This window comes from Anas platyrhynchos, chromosome 15 (assembly GCF_047663525.1).
Source record: "Anas platyrhynchos isolate ZD024472 breed Pekin duck chromosome 15, IASCAAS_PekinDuck_T2T, whole genome shotgun sequence".
Lineage (NCBI taxonomy): Eukaryota > Metazoa > Chordata > Aves > Anseriformes > Anatidae > Anas > Anas platyrhynchos.
Window position 1 is genome coordinate 11,189,787 of NC_092601.1, and position 17,233 is coordinate 11,207,019.

General features: G+C 44.0%; 1 protein-coding gene and 1 long non-coding RNA gene across 2 annotated transcripts in view; one reads left to right on the forward strand and one right to left on the reverse strand.

The window, feature by feature from the left end:
* XYLT1 (xylosyltransferase 1) overlaps positions 1 to 8,893 on the forward strand; it is a 188,912-nt gene extending 180,019 nt beyond the window's left edge. The window contains exon 11 of the mRNA XM_027469332.3: positions 705 to 8,893. Coding sequence (XP_027325133.1) covers positions 705 to 1,027 — 323 coding nt within the window. The 3' untranslated portion in view covers positions 1,028 to 8,893. The remainder of the gene's footprint in view (positions 1 to 704) is intronic.
* The window catches only part of LOC101804509 (uncharacterized), a 163,608-nt gene that overhangs the window by 7,238 nt on the left and 139,137 nt on the right, over positions 1 to 17,233 (reverse strand). The window contains exons 8-10 of the long non-coding RNA XR_011803674.1: positions 13,313 to 13,524; positions 11,304 to 11,584; positions 3,174 to 9,814 (exon numbers count right to left, since the gene is read on the reverse strand). This is a non-coding gene — a long non-coding RNA (uncharacterized lncRNA). The remainder of the gene's footprint in view (positions 1 to 3,173; positions 9,815 to 11,303; positions 11,585 to 13,312; positions 13,525 to 17,233) is intronic.

Consider the following 17,233-nt stretch of genomic DNA (forward strand, 5'->3'; position numbering starts at 1 on the left):
CTGTAAGAAAAGCAACTACAATGCAAAGAACCGTGTCATTAGGAAATGGTCTCGATCCATTATTCAGTGCAATAGCTGGAAATACGATTGTCATTAGAGAGCACTTTCCCACTGAGATTGGAGCACTTCCAGGAATGATGCTGGAGTTACACAGGTTTCATCAGCCACGTCTGGTCTGCCGAGGCGGTGTTGTTGTCCTTCCAGTGCCAGGAGTGGTACCACACGGGTTTTGGAGGCAGATAGAGCTCATAAATGTTGTGACTTCTACAGCAGAGGAAGAGGAATCAGTCGAGAAAAAACAGGCCAAGATCTCAGCTCTTTCTTCCAGACAAATCATTGATAGTACTTGAAGGTCTGTCTGCGGTTGGCAACCTTCTCCTTCCAGGTCTCTTTGAACCAGTCCCTCATTTCATTTCAGTGTGGTCATCCATGGGCATCTGCAGAGGTAACTTCAGCTGAGCAGGGCATAGCTCCCGGGCTTCCTCTGTGGTGAAAGAAGCAAAACTAGCTTTTCCTGAGTGAAAAATGAGTTTCTTACAGGGAGCTGTGCATTGCTCAAGCTCCAGGTATGGACAGGAGCTTGTAGCGAGTGCCCTGCTGGGAAGCCCACGGGGCCGGGCCTGCCTTTCTGTTGTGCTGAACCCTTAAATCCTAAAGATTTTCTTTAACACACTGATTTTTGGGCTTATTTCTGCTTTTTCCAGAGGAAGCCTTGAAGTATCACAGTGGGCCTCCAAAGAATGCGTACATGGAGCAGAGCTTCCAGGGCTTGAACCCCGTCTTAAACATCCCCATCAGCGCTGCCCGCGTGGACCAGGCCAAAAGGAACGCGGCGCTGGTGGGCGCCCGGCTGGAGGCCTGGGTGGACTCGCTGGTGGGCAGCGTCTGGTCGGCCGTGGACATCTGTAGCACTGGCCCCACCGCCTGCCCCGTCATGCAGGCCTGCACCCAGACGGCGTGGAGCTCCCTGAGTCCGGACCCCAAATCAGAGCTGGGCCCCGTCAAACCCGACGGGCGCTTGAGGTAGCAGCCGGTACGCCCTCCTGCGGCATAGGGTTTTAAAAGGGAATTTAACCTTGCTTCGTACGTCAATCTCACACCAGGTTTCAACTAAGGGAACATTATACTTTTTTTTGTTACATATTGCAATATAGTTCTTAAAAAAATAATAATAATTCCGACAAGGCCTTTGGCACTGCTCTCTCCATCAGCTCTATCAGGAACGGCTTGGTTCGCCTCTGCTGTCCCGCCGGCCCCGGCCGTACGGGCCTTGAAGCAGTAGCAGCCATGGAGAGGGCAGTGAAGGAGCAGCTGCTGAAAGTGTTGTTTTTTTAAAATAAATTTGTCTGTACCTCTGCTGTTTCATAGGCTTTAATTATTTTGCTACCATGAATAAATCACAGCAAAATTCCCTTCTATTTATGCTTCCTGGGGAGGTTGGTTACTGCAGGCTATATCCCATATGGCCGCATTACTTTACAGAACATGAAATAATTAAGGTACACCCTCATTATTTTTTGTTATATATAACACAAAGCAATTCTGGACTCAGCTAATGTCTGTTGTCATCCTAGTTAGGGAATGCAAGCTGAAGCAGAGACATTCAGATTACAGTCAGAGATTTTTCAGACTAATTTTATGCTGAACTCTAAATGGAACTGGTGTTTTGCAATGTTAGTCTTTCATTTCTCATGCGGTCAGGTTCAGGGTCTGGGTAGTAGCAGTATTATTTTAAAAGCCCAAGGAGCATTTTGGATTTCAGCCCTTTGAAATCCACAGGGTCTTTCTAAGCCCACCAGCACCTATGCATATTGCAGACTTCCTGCACTGCAAGTGTGTGTGTAAATTTGGGTAGGTTGGGCTGTGTCTGCTCACGCGTTTGCTGATGAGCCGAGCTGTTTTTTCTCAGGCAGCAGAGTTGCTCAGAACCAGTAAAATGGTGGCATTTGGCCTTTGTAGTTTAGAGATGGCAATTATTTTTATCAGTGGGAACAAGACTGGGACCTGAATCTGCAGCAACACATTTCTTCCCTATAATTGAGTAGTGGCTAATAAGTTTTAACACTAATTTCCTGCCTTGATCTCAGCTCTGCCAGCTCTTCATGAAGAAGAGTATTTTTAGGCTTGTCAGGAAACCTTGAAGGCTGTGCAGGAAGGACATCAGGGTTCCTGACCAAAGCTGGACACGAAAGAGCAACACCATGTTTCTCAGTGCTTTTGCTTTATTCTCTCAACAAACTCTACTCTTGTCTGTTTTCAGAGTTCCTAGCAGGCTGCACCCTGTTTGAAATAGGCTTGTGTTGCATCATTTTAAGCTGCATTTTCTACAGTAGGAAAAAAATGTATTTACATTCCAAAAACTTTTTTTAAACATAGGTTTTATGTGCAAATTCATCTCCAACTGATGCGTTTTGCATTTGCATAAAACATGCACTTTGTTTCTGTTGCTGTGGTAATCTCTTGACCCAGAAAGGTTATTAGAAGCTATTGGGTTCACTAGGAAAAAAAATCCTGTTGATTTAATAAAGCCAGGTATCTGTTTACCCTTCTGTGGGCATGTCTTTCATTCCCACTGATGAGAGTTAAGCTTCCACATCAGGAGGGAAATAGACGCTTAAATCATTCCGTAATCGCATCACACAGAAAGGTTGAATTCCCTTTTAAACAACACTTGCAAGATGACCGTGACACAGAGATCCCAGCGGCTTGTTCTGTCTCTCTCCGTAGTATTGGTTTAAAGCTACTTGCAGTTTGCTTTGGACTTGAAATTGCAGTGTCAGCTGTGCTGGCATTAAGGCAGAGCATTGAAATGTTTATCTGGCATGAAAATGGATGCATAGAAGGAACAATTTAGGTATTTATTATTTATGTTTTAGTCAATGACTAATTAGTAGGTGCTGCTTTTGCAGCTTGAAGATTATGTTATCTTACTAACTGAAGCTGCCTTTATTAAGAAAAGGCCTTCCTCCCCTCACACTTCCCTTTCTTTTTTCCTTCTTGATCTTGACAGTCATGAGAGCTGTAGTTTTAGGAAAGCTTGTAGCAATGAGAGCTGGTTGAAATATTTCAGTCAAAATAATGTTCCTGCTTTTCAACTGGCTCTGGAGGCCAGTGTGTTTAAAACCAGGGTTGCCAACAGGTTTATGTAATAGAAATACAGTGTCATTACTTACTCAGTAGGGTTTTTTTTTGTCGTTCTGTTTGTTTTGTTTTTTTAACAGTGCTGATTGTGAATCTAACATTCCTTCATGAAGTGCAGATTTTCTGGGGAGTTCCAGTCCTCATTATGAAATCCAGGGCTTTAGTCACATTGATGCAATGGCAAGTGCACCATTAAAGCCCTGCGGATCAAATGGAGAACATCATATTTAGGGCACACAATACAATTTCTTTAACAATCCTAGTCAATGATTGTTCTCAATGAGACTGCTGGGGTAGTCGCAAAATCTTCAGTCTGTCTTGCACATAGGCATATGTATAAGGGTGCGCCCACACAACACATGCAGATAACTTGATTTTTAAATTTGATACCCTTTTATTCTTTAACAGGAATGTTTTAAGTGCTTTGTTGGTAAATTCTCGTTATTAACTAGATGAAGCAGAAGGTGACAGCAATCCAGTCTTTTGTGGCTAGAAGAAAATCTGCCACTTACACGACTTAAATGTAAGGCACAAATTATTTTGTTTTAGTTCAGAAAAGGAAAAGAAATCAAATGGTTGCTGATGCATCTATTTACACTATATGTTAGGTTTAAAATGTATAATTTTTTTTTTAATATTACTTTGTTTTCTGAAAGACAAAAAGCATCTACACAAAGAAGTTTTGTAGCAAGCTGGTACTCACAGCACTAGCTGTAGAACTGCAGAGGCTGGTCCTACAGCCCTTTCTCAGGCAAAATTTCCATGGAGCGCTGATTCTGAGTGAGGACTTCAGGGTCAAGTCCAACATAAATAAAAGGGGTGACAGTATCCTGTGAATAACTACTACATGTGTTTGAAATCATCAGAGGATGAGCTGCCATGTTTGGAACATCTTCTGAGCTGAGTGTCAGGTTTTGGCCGTAAATGACAAATTCTGCTATAGCTGTTAGTGTGCAGCCACAGACACATATGTCCTATAGGGACACTGTGTCTGAGTTGCAAAGTGCTGTAATTGTGCAGTAAAACCCACGGAAAGCCAGGCTTTCCATCAGGAATCAGAGCTTGCTCCAAGCTGTGGCTGTGGCAGTGCTGCTAAGAACGACGCTCTGCTAAGTGGCTTTTCTGGTTCTGAAATGGCAGGCACTTGGAGCCTGTGATGAATATTATATATTGTTAGAAGAGAATAACTTCACAGATCTTACATTTGGTGAAAAGGAGAATTCAGGGCAGGGACCACAGTTCGTACAAAACAAGCAAGTTATGCATCTTCATTTGAATGTGCTAGTGTTATTTTCCAATCACACTGGCTAGTCCTTGCTGAATAGGACTCCAACTGAAAGCCAGCTTTGATCAGAATCCCTTTCTGTGGCAAAGGGGTGTACTTCCATATGCACGCATTTGTCCTCTGTGTATAATGCTTTTGCTCATTTAAATTCTGTGCCCATTCTGTGCGATAGCCATGTAACACTTCTGTGATCAATCAGTATTACACAGAAAGGAAATGTGGCAAGATGTAGAACATCTACATATGTGATTTAATAAATTACATCCAAAGTCAGTCTTAGTGATATGCAGACCTGTTTATATGGTAATGTTAAGCCTTGAGGCTAATAGAAATAGCTCAAATGACAGTTTATTTTTAAGTGTGTCCAACTCTTTGATGACATTTGGACACTGAGTAGTCATATTTATATTTTCATTTTCTGATATTCAAATTTCTAGAATTAAAATTATGCCTTCATTTTTTGTGCTCTCAGCAAGCAGAGAATTTTAAGAATCCCTCCATGATGGCAAGTATTACACAAGGAAGTCCATCTGTGTCTCTGTTGCTAAGCCTTCATTATCACTAAGCCTAGAGATGCAGGAATGTGCATTTGTGTGCTACAAATTGACTTTAGCTTCCTAGGTATCAGCTTTAATGCACAATGCATGTACAGTTGTTTAACAGCAAATTAACAACGATCCTGCAGCACCTTCAGAAGGACCAACTAACGTGTATTCACCCTCTGTCCATCTGCAGAGCTAACTGCAATACTAATGAAGCCTCAGTCTCTCTTAGCTACTTTTACAGTGACCAGTGCAGTGAAGTCAGTGAATCAGAACTGGAATTTTCTAAACCTGACTGAAGGGAGAGACACAGAACCATAGAATGGCTTGGGTTGGAAGGGACTTGAAAGATCATCTAATTCCAGCCCCCTTGCCATGGGCAGGAACACCTTCCGCTAGATCAGCTTGTTCAAAGCCCCATCCAACCTGGCCTTGAACACTTCCAGGAATGGGGCATCCACAGCTTCTCTGGGCAGGGTATAGATGAAGAAGATGCTAAAACTTTGCAAAAGTTTCATAAAACCATGCTGCAACAATATTTGAACAAACTGGGCAACTCTTCTGTACAGCAAGACTGAGAAATGCTGATACCGTGAGATCTTAGTTTTGACTTCCCAGATAAAAATAAAACCAAATCCAGATTTTAATTGTGGCCAGACAATGAGGACCAACTTCTGTTGATTTCTGTAGTTCTCATCACAGCTGTCAGAGAACTGCCAGCTTGCTGCTGGCTATCACACCCTCCTTGTTGCTTTCCCAGATCCCAAGGCTTCGGGAGTTGGCTAAATTATACCTTGGCTGACTTCTTTGCTTTCCATTGGGCAGGAAGTTTTGTATTCATGTGAGCCAAATCCCTTAGGCTTCTTCAAAACCCCAAGCTGTAAATTGGAGAAGTTTGCTTTTCAGAGCAGCCTTCAGCCAGCTCAGTACTAACATACATGAAGGTGGCTGTAAAAGTGACAGCGGTTATCTCTTCCTGACTCTTCAGGCACAGATATTCAATATGTGTAACAGTAGGTCTGGTTAGTTCAGCAGCAGAGCAAGACTGACCTGGTAGAATGTGGTTAGCAGCATTTCCCGTTGTCCTTAGCTTCAGTCTGGTAGCGAGAAGGTAATGATCTCTATGTGCTTTCTTTTCAACCATCCATGGCCTCCAAGTTAGTCTTAGGGATTTGTAGCACATCGCCTTAAACTTAAACATCGCCTGTCAATGACAACTGAAAACATAACAGAGTCCTCCCAGACCAAACCCTCCAGCTTCTGCCAAGACAGCTCCAGGGCTGCCGTCCATGGGCAGGGTACAAGCAGGTGTTGGAGGGACAGGACACTGCCCGTGCTGGGGGACCGGGGGGGCTGCTGAGAACAGGGGGACTGGCCTACAGAGGTCCCCGCAGAGGGCAGGCGCTGCTGCAGCAGGCACAGAGGAGCCAAACAAATGTGAAAGAGGGTTAAGAGCAGCCAGGATGCTGTAGACAGTATCACAGAATCATAGAATATGTGGCATATAGATCCGCAGCAAGTGTGGGAAGGATTTTGTAGGGAAATGCCTTTCTTCCTCTAGGCTATTCAAGGGCAAGTGTTCAGATTGGTAACTGGCCTTTGAAAGCCTTCACCACCACCACCAATGTAAGAAAAAGGACAATCAGGCTGAGAGCATTTAAAATTGAGGCAATGAGGTCTCGCAGCCCATGTCACCCAGGACAACAGCAGCATTAGGCTTTTTGCAGTTGAGCGTGTTGTTGGCAGCAATTAACCCTCGTGATGTGAGACTGCAGGTACCATGTTGATTTTGCTCCTTTATACTAACGACAGTGTATAGATCACTCTCCTCTCTTTGCTTCTGCCTTGGTTACCTTCTTTTGCTCATGGGTGCTATCACAGCTGCTACCTCACTGTGTCTGCAAACAAGTTTACCTGATAACAACAAAAAAAGGTACCAGAAATCTCCTTGAACTGAATGTACAATCTATGCAAATTCTCTTTCTACTTTGTTAAAACCTAGAAGTATTACATGTAACCTTGCCAAATAAACAGCAAGATACTGTACAGGTGCCTCTGATAACAGAGTGACAATTCTAGGCGCGGTTCATTGCGCTGCATTTGTATATTGTAATGACTTTGCTTGTCTTTGGTTCTGTTGTAATTAACACCCTCGACTGAAACAATAGTAATCTATTGCTAGGGGAGCACCTTCAGTTTGCTGGGAATATTCTGGAGGAGGATGTCCGTGGCATTGAATTTTATTTTCTAGCTTATATCCAAAAGAAGGCACAGACCTACTGGCCAAAATTGGGATGGTGTTCCAGATTTTTGTTAGGTAAAGCCTACTGGCTTTGAAGTGTCTGTTCCCATTGTGGCATCCAGTGTGTTGCCCCTTACAGAAGCCTTACTTTCATCCTTCCTAAATGTGGCCTTAAACCGTGTTAGAAAGTTAGGTGTTGTCTGTGTCTTGCTCACTCTTTCTGTTTGCTGTGGAAGGAATAAAAGGCACCTTGAGATTTCTATTACAGCTCAGTTGTGTTGCTGTCAGCTTACACTTCACAAATACAATAGAAATTGCTTACAAACGCAGTCTTTAAGGGAAGAAAATGACCTTCCCTTTGGGCAAAAGGAAGGCTCAGACATTCATATAAACCTTAGGAAATTATGAGCTCTGTCTTTTGCAACTTATTGTAGATAAGGAAGGTGGATTTAATTACCTACAAAGTGCAAACTTAATAGCTTTTTATTTATCTTCAGACTGTAACAGGACAGACTGCTCTCAGATGCACAAGACAATTTCTGGAGTAATTTCACTCATTTTGACATGAGGTAGTAGCATGCCTTTCAGAGTCATACTGGTAACTGGGAGAAGCTGTATTCTCTTTAATTGTTTGGTCTTAAAATCTGAAGAACATCACCACTTGGGGCCAGATTTTGAGTGATGGTTGGGAATCTAACAGAACACATAGAAGGCAGAGGAGTCTGGCTGTATCACCAGTCATAAATTCACTTCCAAACATCTGGCCTTTGGAGCCATGTCCAAAGGTCGTCAAAGTCAGCAGAAACCAAGGCCTTCTGCTAAGGCTTGGATGTGTTGGTTTCTTTAATGCTTTTTCTCCATGGAGAACTCTCATGTTTCAGTAGCACCAATATTCCCGGCAGGCTGCAGTGCTTTAGGAATCCCAAATCCTACCCTGTTCCAGTGTTCTGATGCATATACAACCCAAAGGCAACTGAGAAGGGTTTACACAACAAAGAAGATTTGTGAAACAAAAAGTATTAATTCGAGTTAATGAAATGATTTTTCTGACTTTGTTATTTTGGTTTTGGTTGATTGGATTTTTGTATTGCCTAACATAATCCATAATAAGTTATTCCTATTCTGTCATTTTCAAAGACTGGTGGTAATATAGTTTTAAGAAATAACTATTTTGTTATAGATCATAATATGCATAAAACTGTACAGAAATATTTTGTAAGCTATTGAATAAGAAAAAAAAACACATGTATATACAGCAAAGTTTAAAAAAAATTGGAAATTCAAATGGAACACACTGAAAGATGTAGATATTTTGCTATTTATTTAACGGAGTATTTTATGAGATATTGAAATGTCTTAAATTGACCGGTAATCAAAGTTCAAAGTCAGAATGCTTTTCTTGTAGTAGAATGTGATTTTCAGCAATTATTGCACTACCCCTTTTTGCACCCTTTTGTCTTTCATTTAGCAGAAAACAATGTGCCTTAGCTGTATTCTTTGTCAATGGGAGTTTGTTTTTTTGTCCAATAAAGCAATTTTTTTTTTTTTTGCAGAAAATGAAATGGATGTATTAAATACTGTATTATACCAAAAACACTGCAGTTGTACATAAATGCTTTCTGTCATACTGTGTTTTCAGATGCAGAATTTTAAAATAATAAAAAAAAAAGCTGTCTTTAGGAATGGATGTGCGCACTGTGTTATTTTTAAACCCACTAATGGAAGTCTTTATTTAAAAGAACTTTGCTATTTGATGTTCTTTAGGAGTAAAAATGGAACAAAGCACTACTGAGCTGTGATGCCAATGCTGATATTGTTATGCTTCTCAATAAGTCATTTCTCGGGCCTCATTTCCCAGCCATAGTAATTATGGAGGAAACTTTCACAGGTGCTTTTTGGAAATCAATTTTTGTTGGTCAAGCTGATGGCTTGCACGTGCCACGGGACTAATGTCACCATCAGGAGCGGCGTCAGGAGGCAGGGGCTGGGCACCACAGAGCTCCCAGCACCACTGACACCATGGGGTTGAGACATGCAATCTTTTTAAGCCAAGTTCTCCTTTTTTTCAATCTCAAATGACTCCTATAGGCAGAGGGGCAGAAAGGATTAACAAGGAGCCTGCCTTAAGTCTGTTTTCTAAAAGTCACGATCTACGAGGCACATTGGAGCAGTTTGTTCCATGCATCCCCAAAGTGTTCATCATGCCAAAAGATGAAGGATCTGGCAATGGACATAGGAATAGGCAGCTGGGTGCAGGAACACAACCTAATGTTAGAGCTCCCTGCTTTTAAGGACAGCAAAATAAATGCCCTTTGCCACTACTGCGAGGATGAGCTCAGAAAGACCGATTTCTTGCCTAGTTCTCCTAAGCTGGCTTAAGACCCAAACTAGCCATTGCCTAATGTTCACCCGGATGAACACTTAAATTTATTTTCTTACCCACAGGCTCCACTCTGATCACAGTTTTTTTTTAAGAGCTGCTTTCCATAGATGTGCTGCGGAAAACCAGTTAGATTTTCTTATAAGGGTGATGGGTCTCTTTAGCATGGTCCTCATGATGTGTTGCAAGTTTGTCTCCTAGTACTGCTTTTTGATGTGGGATGCCTGAAAAAAAAAAATCCTTGATGACCTTCCAAAAGTCTCTGACACCATCAGGAGTCTGCGTGACTTCTTCATGCACCCCCAAGCAGTGCTGCAGGTTCTCTTGGCAGCCAGCGCTGCTTTTGATCTTGTTTTTTCTTTTCACCTGCTGTTCAGGAATTCCACTTTTTTGGCACTTAGATGCAATGAAAGAGGTCTGTTTAAACAGAGGAGGGAACACAGTGCTAATATTTTAGTCCTGGTACAAAGAAAAGATTTTTCTGCAGAGGGGAAAAAGAAAAGAAAAAAAGAAGACTGCTCTCAGCACTGAAGCCTGGTTTTATTTATAGATGGGCTAAGTATGCTGCTTTTTTTTTTCCTGGCTCATTCCTCATCCAGCTGCTAATGTTCTTGGCATATTAAAAAAATAAAAAGCTCAACTTTTGTTTTAATTGTCTCCAAATGTGTCATTGGCCTGAATTAAAAAAAAAAAAAAAAAAAAAGCTACCAGGTGTTCAAGTGTTTTGCTGTCTTTGTGGACTTCAGCTAGGATCTGAACGCTCTTTGAGGGTACACACAAAAATCCCAGAAAGCATCACGGAAAGGGCTGTCACAACGTCATGGTAACAGAGACGTGGCATGAAAGGATACGTCTCTGTCTCATTGAGATAGTGTCATCACATTTTTTGCATCTGCCATGCCTAATCTTTCTTGATCATAATTAATATTTATATAGAGTAGAGCATGCTTAATTCACAATAATGGCTCAGAATGCACTGCAGAGCAGTTTGCCAATAGGAAAGCACAGTAAACCACATGCAACAGCGATTGCCTTGACAATAGGGCTTTCACTCCAGTGCCAGGATTTTTGACTTTTTTTCATCCATTACTAAAGAAAATGTAGCCTGTTTTCTAAAAAAAAAAAAAAAAAAAAAAGAGCGAACAGTGATCCAGTGATCTGAGGCTTCACAAACACAAGCTGCTGCATTTCTTTGCAGTCTATAAATGATTAAAAAGTGGGAGCTTCATGAGTTTCAACGATATTAAAAAAAAAAACACAGACACAAGACACACAAGAAATTGTTAATTGCTTTATGAAGGTTGAGCTTGGTCGCTGTGGTGCCAAATCAGTCCTTGGGCATGGTTTATGCCTTCACCTGGCAGCCTAGGGTTGTTCTGGGCAGCCCTCAATCAAAGTGGTTGCATGCCAGATTCCCAGTGTCATGCTCACAGTCTCAGGCTTATTTATTAGGCTTATTTAGTAGCAATTAACATGATCCAGAAATGTGTTGCTTTTTTTAATTATTTTTTCAACGTATTGCCTGGTCTCTGGAGCACGGTTACGGGGGTTTAACACAAAGCACCTGCCCTGCAGCAGTGTGTTACCTGGGTCGACTGGGAAGGCGCAGCTGGTGGGGTCTTCACTGTCTCTTGGGTTACAAGCCTCTCCCACCCACACCAAGAAGCAGCTCTGCACCTCCCAGCCACCACTCGTACCTTCAGTAATACTTACCACAAGGAGAACACCTAGGTTGGCTTCAGTCCCTGAGGGTCTGGATGTTGGGAATTTGCTGCTTTGCTGCCCAGCACTATGTGAGCCACTTGCAGGGCTGCTTTTATTGCCTCTGCCACTGAGTCCTCCTCCAGCTGGTAGCACGGCCGTGATGGAGCAGCCCCTTCCCCAGGCATTTGGGTATCGCACCATGCAGAGCCTTCAGGCAGGAGCAGTATTTCATTCATGTATAAATGAGTTAAGTAATTTACTCCTTTTCGTCTGCTGCTGTAATTTTTTTCCTAAATAGAATGTGCATAATAATAAAAGAGATTTCACTAGAAACATAAAGTACATTTTAATGTGATCTCATTTATGAAAGTCTATCACTGGGTACATATGGCCAGGAAATGAAAGTATTCTTATAACAGATTAATAGCCAAGATCAAATATTTCACTTTCTAATAAAACCCGCCTATATGTGCTTTTAATTCCTCGCTACATTTAAATTTAAAAGGGCTTTTTTTGTGCATTGAAAGCAAGCCCCTGCCTGCCATGCCATCCCTGGTTTCCCATTACTGCTCACTGATGGCTTGCTTTCATCAGCAGACAACAACTCCATCCCTATCTCTCAGAAGAAGAAATACCTCTTTGCCTTCAGGAAAAGTAAAAAAGAGACAGGGGAAGAAGCAGGAAGACACCAGGACCTGTCCTATCACAGCAGCGCGATGCAGCTGTGCCTGGCCCTGGCTTTGCTGCTGCAGCCTCCATGCACATGTAGGAGTTTGCTGCCAGCCAAGGCACCTTCAATCTCCTGCAGTACCACGTCACAAAAAAAAAGTCATGCTCTGAAATGCCATTCCATAAGACAGCCTGTTTAAAAGAATGCTTTTTTTTTTAATGTTTTGTGTTTTTTTCCCCAAAAAATGCCCTTTTTGAAGCTTTTTGTTCTGATTTAGTCCTTTTCTTTGCAGAGCCCACACATCCTTAAGCACTGTCCCCTCCCATCCCTCTCGGGGTGCCAGCACTCGGCTGCTCTCTGAGTCTGAGCTGCATCATGGTCCTTCCCCCTTACGTGGAGAAGTGCCGAATTAATTTGCTCAATCAATTAATTAGCATAAATTACACTGGTTTCTATACGAGAAGTCAGGAAATAGTAACACAAATGTAATACTCTCTATTTAATTAAGCATGCCATAGAGTGTGTGCGCATCAGTACCAAAAGGAACTTAGTGCCGTGCAGGCAGTGAATGAAACAACACTGATTTCTACCAGCTGCCTCTTGATTCAGCCTCAAAAGCAAAAAGCCTTTTTTTTCCCCCTCTCCTTTTTTTTTTTTCTTTTTTCCTTGCTTTCAACTGGCCTTGAAGATGTTATAAAACAAACCAAGACATCCCAGCGGGAGCCTAGCACAGCAGCAACGCCACGGCTTTATTTTTAGTGCCGCTCTCCGGCTGGCGCACGGCGGCTCGTGCACGATGTACGTCACGCAGGGCTGGAGGAATGTGACGGTGGCACTGCCGCAACTCAGCCCTGAATCCCCGACCCCGCCATCCTCCTGCCGGCTACAGGCAGACTGTGAGGCTGCCTGCACCAGGGCAAGGCAGCAGGACACGTGCTCCTGAGCTCCCAGAGGGTGTTTTTTTTTTTTCAGGAGAACCCCTTAAAACACTGATGTTTGGAGCGCTGCCTGCCTCGCTCTGCTCCATGTCAGTGCATCTGACCCCTGGGCATGGAAAATGAGAAGTGATGGTCTGTTGGACACACGTAGCACTGTGTTTACCCCGAAAATGGGAGCGGCTGCAGTGCTCAGCCAGGAGCCGGCCTCACTGCCAGGAACCTTGCAGCCCCCACGGACCTTCCCTGCGCACCAGCACAGCACGGGGCTGCTCAGTTACAACAGGATGGGCTGAGAAAGGGTGAGACAGCGATTTATTCTGCAGCTCTTCCATTTTGGTACCTGAGCATCCCAGTGCACAGATGTGAAACACAGCACTGCAAGCCTGATGTGGGCTGTGCAAGTAACTAACCTCAGAACACAAGCAAGTCACACAGAGAAAACTTGTAGGACTTGAGAATTTCTTTTTCTCTGTTCCAGTCTGGGTAGAAGCTGTGACAAATGGCGACTGAAGCTCGCACACCACAGGCTGCTTGCTGTCTGTTTGCCTGATGTTTCAGCTCAGCTGCAGCCCACCCTCTTCTTCCTTTGCGCACTCTAATTTAGGACTTTTGGTGTTTTGAGCTGAATCAACAATAAAAATAATGTTTATTTAAAATATAGTGAAATAAGCCCCAAAACTGTTGTGAAAAGAGCAAATGAAGCTGTCCCTTTTCCATATATATTACATTGCAGTGCAGTTTGTATCCCCTGCCAATAAGAACAGAACATTTGCTGGGTGGCTCTGCAGAAACCTGAGCACTGTCCAGCAGCTATTCCACGGAAAACCACAATTATTAAAAAAAAATAAAAAAAAAAGGCAAAAAAAAAAAAAGTGCATCACTCTATGCTCTGCTGGCCCTTTTGTTGCATTTCTGACTGATTTTAATATTTACGAGCAACAGCCCTCTTTGCAGGTGTTTTTTTACCCACAGGCAGCCCTGTACATTCCCCTACCAGCAGTTACAGCGTGTCACACCACACGGTGACTCCTGCCGAAGCCCCGACTGGAGCACCACAGCTTGGCCCTGCAGCACCCCCTGCCTCTGGCTCACCTCCAGACTTAGGCCTTCACACCCACATCGGGTTAAAAAAAACTCTTTTTTTGGCTGATTGATACAAATCCTCTAAAACTTTGGGTTTTAAAAACTGTGAAGGGAAGGGAAGCATCAAGCATTAAGGCTTGATGGTTGTCTCAGCAGAAATGACTCTACAGAGCATCAGCTACTCCATGGCAAGATGTAATCTCACGACTCTCCCATGTGTGACCAACTGCTCTTGGCCCATTCCCTGATCTTTTCCCCTAATCAGAGTGGGGGGAAATCTCTATTTTCTAATTGAGAGAGTACTCTGCTGAGTAAAGGCAGGTTTTTCGATTCATATCTTGCCTTTCATAAAATGACTGCCTGAAGGAAGACCAAGTGCCAGTAAAAATGAAGCGTACCATGTTGCATCTCCCTGTTTCTTCAGAGGTAACAAAATGCTCTTTACTATAAAAGCCATTTTCATTATCTGAGCTTTCATCTAATATTAATGGCCCGCCCTGGAGAACTGTGAGTGTGGCTGAACTGAAGCCCCGAGCTCAGACATTCATGCACGTGCAGAGCCTTCCTGGTGCCACCCCACGTGGTTACCAGGTCTTCTTGTGTGGGGCTGACGTTTTAAGGCCCAGGCACTGAGCACTGAAACACGTCTCATCTGTCGCTTAAATAGGTGTCGGGCTTGTTTCTTTATAGGCAGGTCCCTCTAATTTGGATCTGAACTTTAAGATTTAGGTGAGGGGACACAGGTGAAAGGTTTTGCAGTCCCAACCAGTTGCAGGTCACTGTCCGGAGCCCCCCAGCTGCTCTCTGATTTCCAGCGATGCTCAGTGCTGCGTTTAAATGCCGACAACTGTGCAATTTAACAAACATCTTGCAAGTGCAAGCTGGTGTAGCGGTTCCCTCATGCACAACGTGTACTACAGCACTGCATCTTCCCTGCTGTCCCCGCAGGCACCAGCGCTCATTTAGCTGGGTATAAAGGAGACATCACCAAACTGACTTTACTTACGAGGCCACTGAAAGGTGATGTGTGGGTTTACACACAGCCGTTTCACCAGGTTTGTCGGTCCCTCCTTCTGGTCTTGCACTGGAGCCCCATTGCTCTGCTAACACCCCAGGAGCTTTCTCAAGGCCCTTAATTTAAGGACCTGGGGGTGTCAAGCCCACAGCTCTCCTTGCCACCTGTCAGTGGCTGACCTGCAGCTTGCAGAGGTTGGACCAGATGGTTTTGGAGGTCTCTTCCAACCTAGATGATTCCGTGACTCTGTGATTGCAGAGCAGTTCATCCTTTCTCATTTGCTCCAAGAGCTGCAACAGCCCTGCTGCCTCTGCTGGCTTCAGCCTGTTACACAAATACTGAAGATCCAATTAGGTAGCCCAAGCACCTGGCGTATTTTGTGTTTCTTTTCCCCACAATGGCTGTTGTTAGCACAGTGCAGCCAGCAGCTGCCCTCCCACAGCTCCTTTCCTGGGCATTTTGTACGGACAGGAGGCTCCCCTCCTGTCCCTTGAGATTTGCATGGTGTGTTGGGTCCAACGGAAGACTCTGGCATAAAAACACACCTAATAAGAAATAAACGACTGCTTTGCTAAGGAATTCTTATAGTCAACTAATCAGCTCCTCAGGAGATTGCAGTTGTGCTATCCCAGACCCTCTTTGCAGTTTCAGTCCCCAAAATGCTTACAGAACACTGGTGGCTCCCAGGCACGGCACGACAGGGGAGGGAAACCCACTGCTCTGCAGCAGGCTCCTGCTCGGCTGCACCTCCTCCAGAGGGGTCACTGAGAACAGAGATGTTTGTGCTGGGCATGGGCTCTAAAGAGGCTTTGGTCCTGTACTGAAAGAAGAAAGGGGCAGCTCATTTCTGCTTGAACACCACCCACAGCTCCTGTCAGTGAGCACTACGTGCTCAGGGCTGGGATGCAGCGAGCTGTGTCTCACAGTGGTGATGACGGAGGGCACCAGCAAGCAGCTCTGGTCCCATTGAGGAAGTGTGGCTGTGGAGCCAAGGAGAAATCAGCGATTTGTAACCCTCAGCATCTGAGCAGGCCCGGCTGACCCCACCTCCACAGGTCAGCGGTGCTGCGTCTCCTGGGCTTTCCACGACATGAAGCAGAGGTCCAGGAGCCTCCCCAAACCTCATGGCACACAGAGAAATAATCTATTTCGTGTCAGATTAAAAATGGGCTCCTCTTCCAGGCTCATTCCCCGCCTTCTGCATCACTCCCCGCCTGTTTTCATAAGGCACAGGGGCTATTTTTAAAAGTCGATGTGGTTTTATTAGTGATGAGGCCATAAACAAACACCCTGAACTCGCTGGTTCCCTGTGGGAAGAGCTTTGGTTCAGAACCTTTCCATTTATGGGCAGAGCCAAAAGTAAATTCCCAAAGAGAAATGACATCTTTTACTTTTTTTTTTCTTTTCCAGTAGCCACAGGGTTGGTTCCTGCTGGGGTGGGAGAATACAAGAGTTCCCAAAGACATGCCTCCTTGGAGCCCTGCTCTGTCCCAGGGCTCAGCCTCTTCTACGCACACACCAGGACTCCTGTACCCAGCATAAATCTGGCTTTTCCAAGCCCTGCATGGTCCTGAAAGCAACCAAACAGCCCCCTGAGGTCAGCAGTGTCCCTAAGGCCAACAAAAAGCCTTTTGGGGGCTGCACAGAGCAGGAAGTTTTTTTATTTTTTTTTCATGCGTTGCTGGTTGTGGTTATTTTTGTCCCCAAAAATCAAACCTCAGGAGAGAACGTCTGCTGCCACGCCTAACCCTGCCAGTCACCCCTGACCACTGCAGAGCCTCTGTAGGCTGATGTGTCTGTAGAAAAACAGCACCAAATCCATATATCTAATGTTTTTCTTATTACAAAAATATTTTTGTCTGGAGGGAGAGGCACAAAAAGGAGTCCAATGTATTTTAATTCTTTCACTTTTGAATAAAAGGCATGAAAGAGACTCCAAAGAAATACCAACAATTTCCATTCCTCGGCGAATCCTTAAGCTTCGTGTCCAGAGGAGCAAGACTTGGCTTGGAGCCACTTTGTAAGGACTTAACCAACATTTAAAGGTTTGTTGTTTGAAAAAAATCAAGCCCCCAAAACCCCAACAACTTCCATGGCTCAGTTTCCTCAAGCACTACTTAACTGCACACTCTTTAGCAACCACACCTGACTTTCACATGCATTACGTGAAACCACAAAGAGCTGTGGCTTCTCCAGGCTGCACTTCGGTGGGGGGAAATAATACATAACGCTT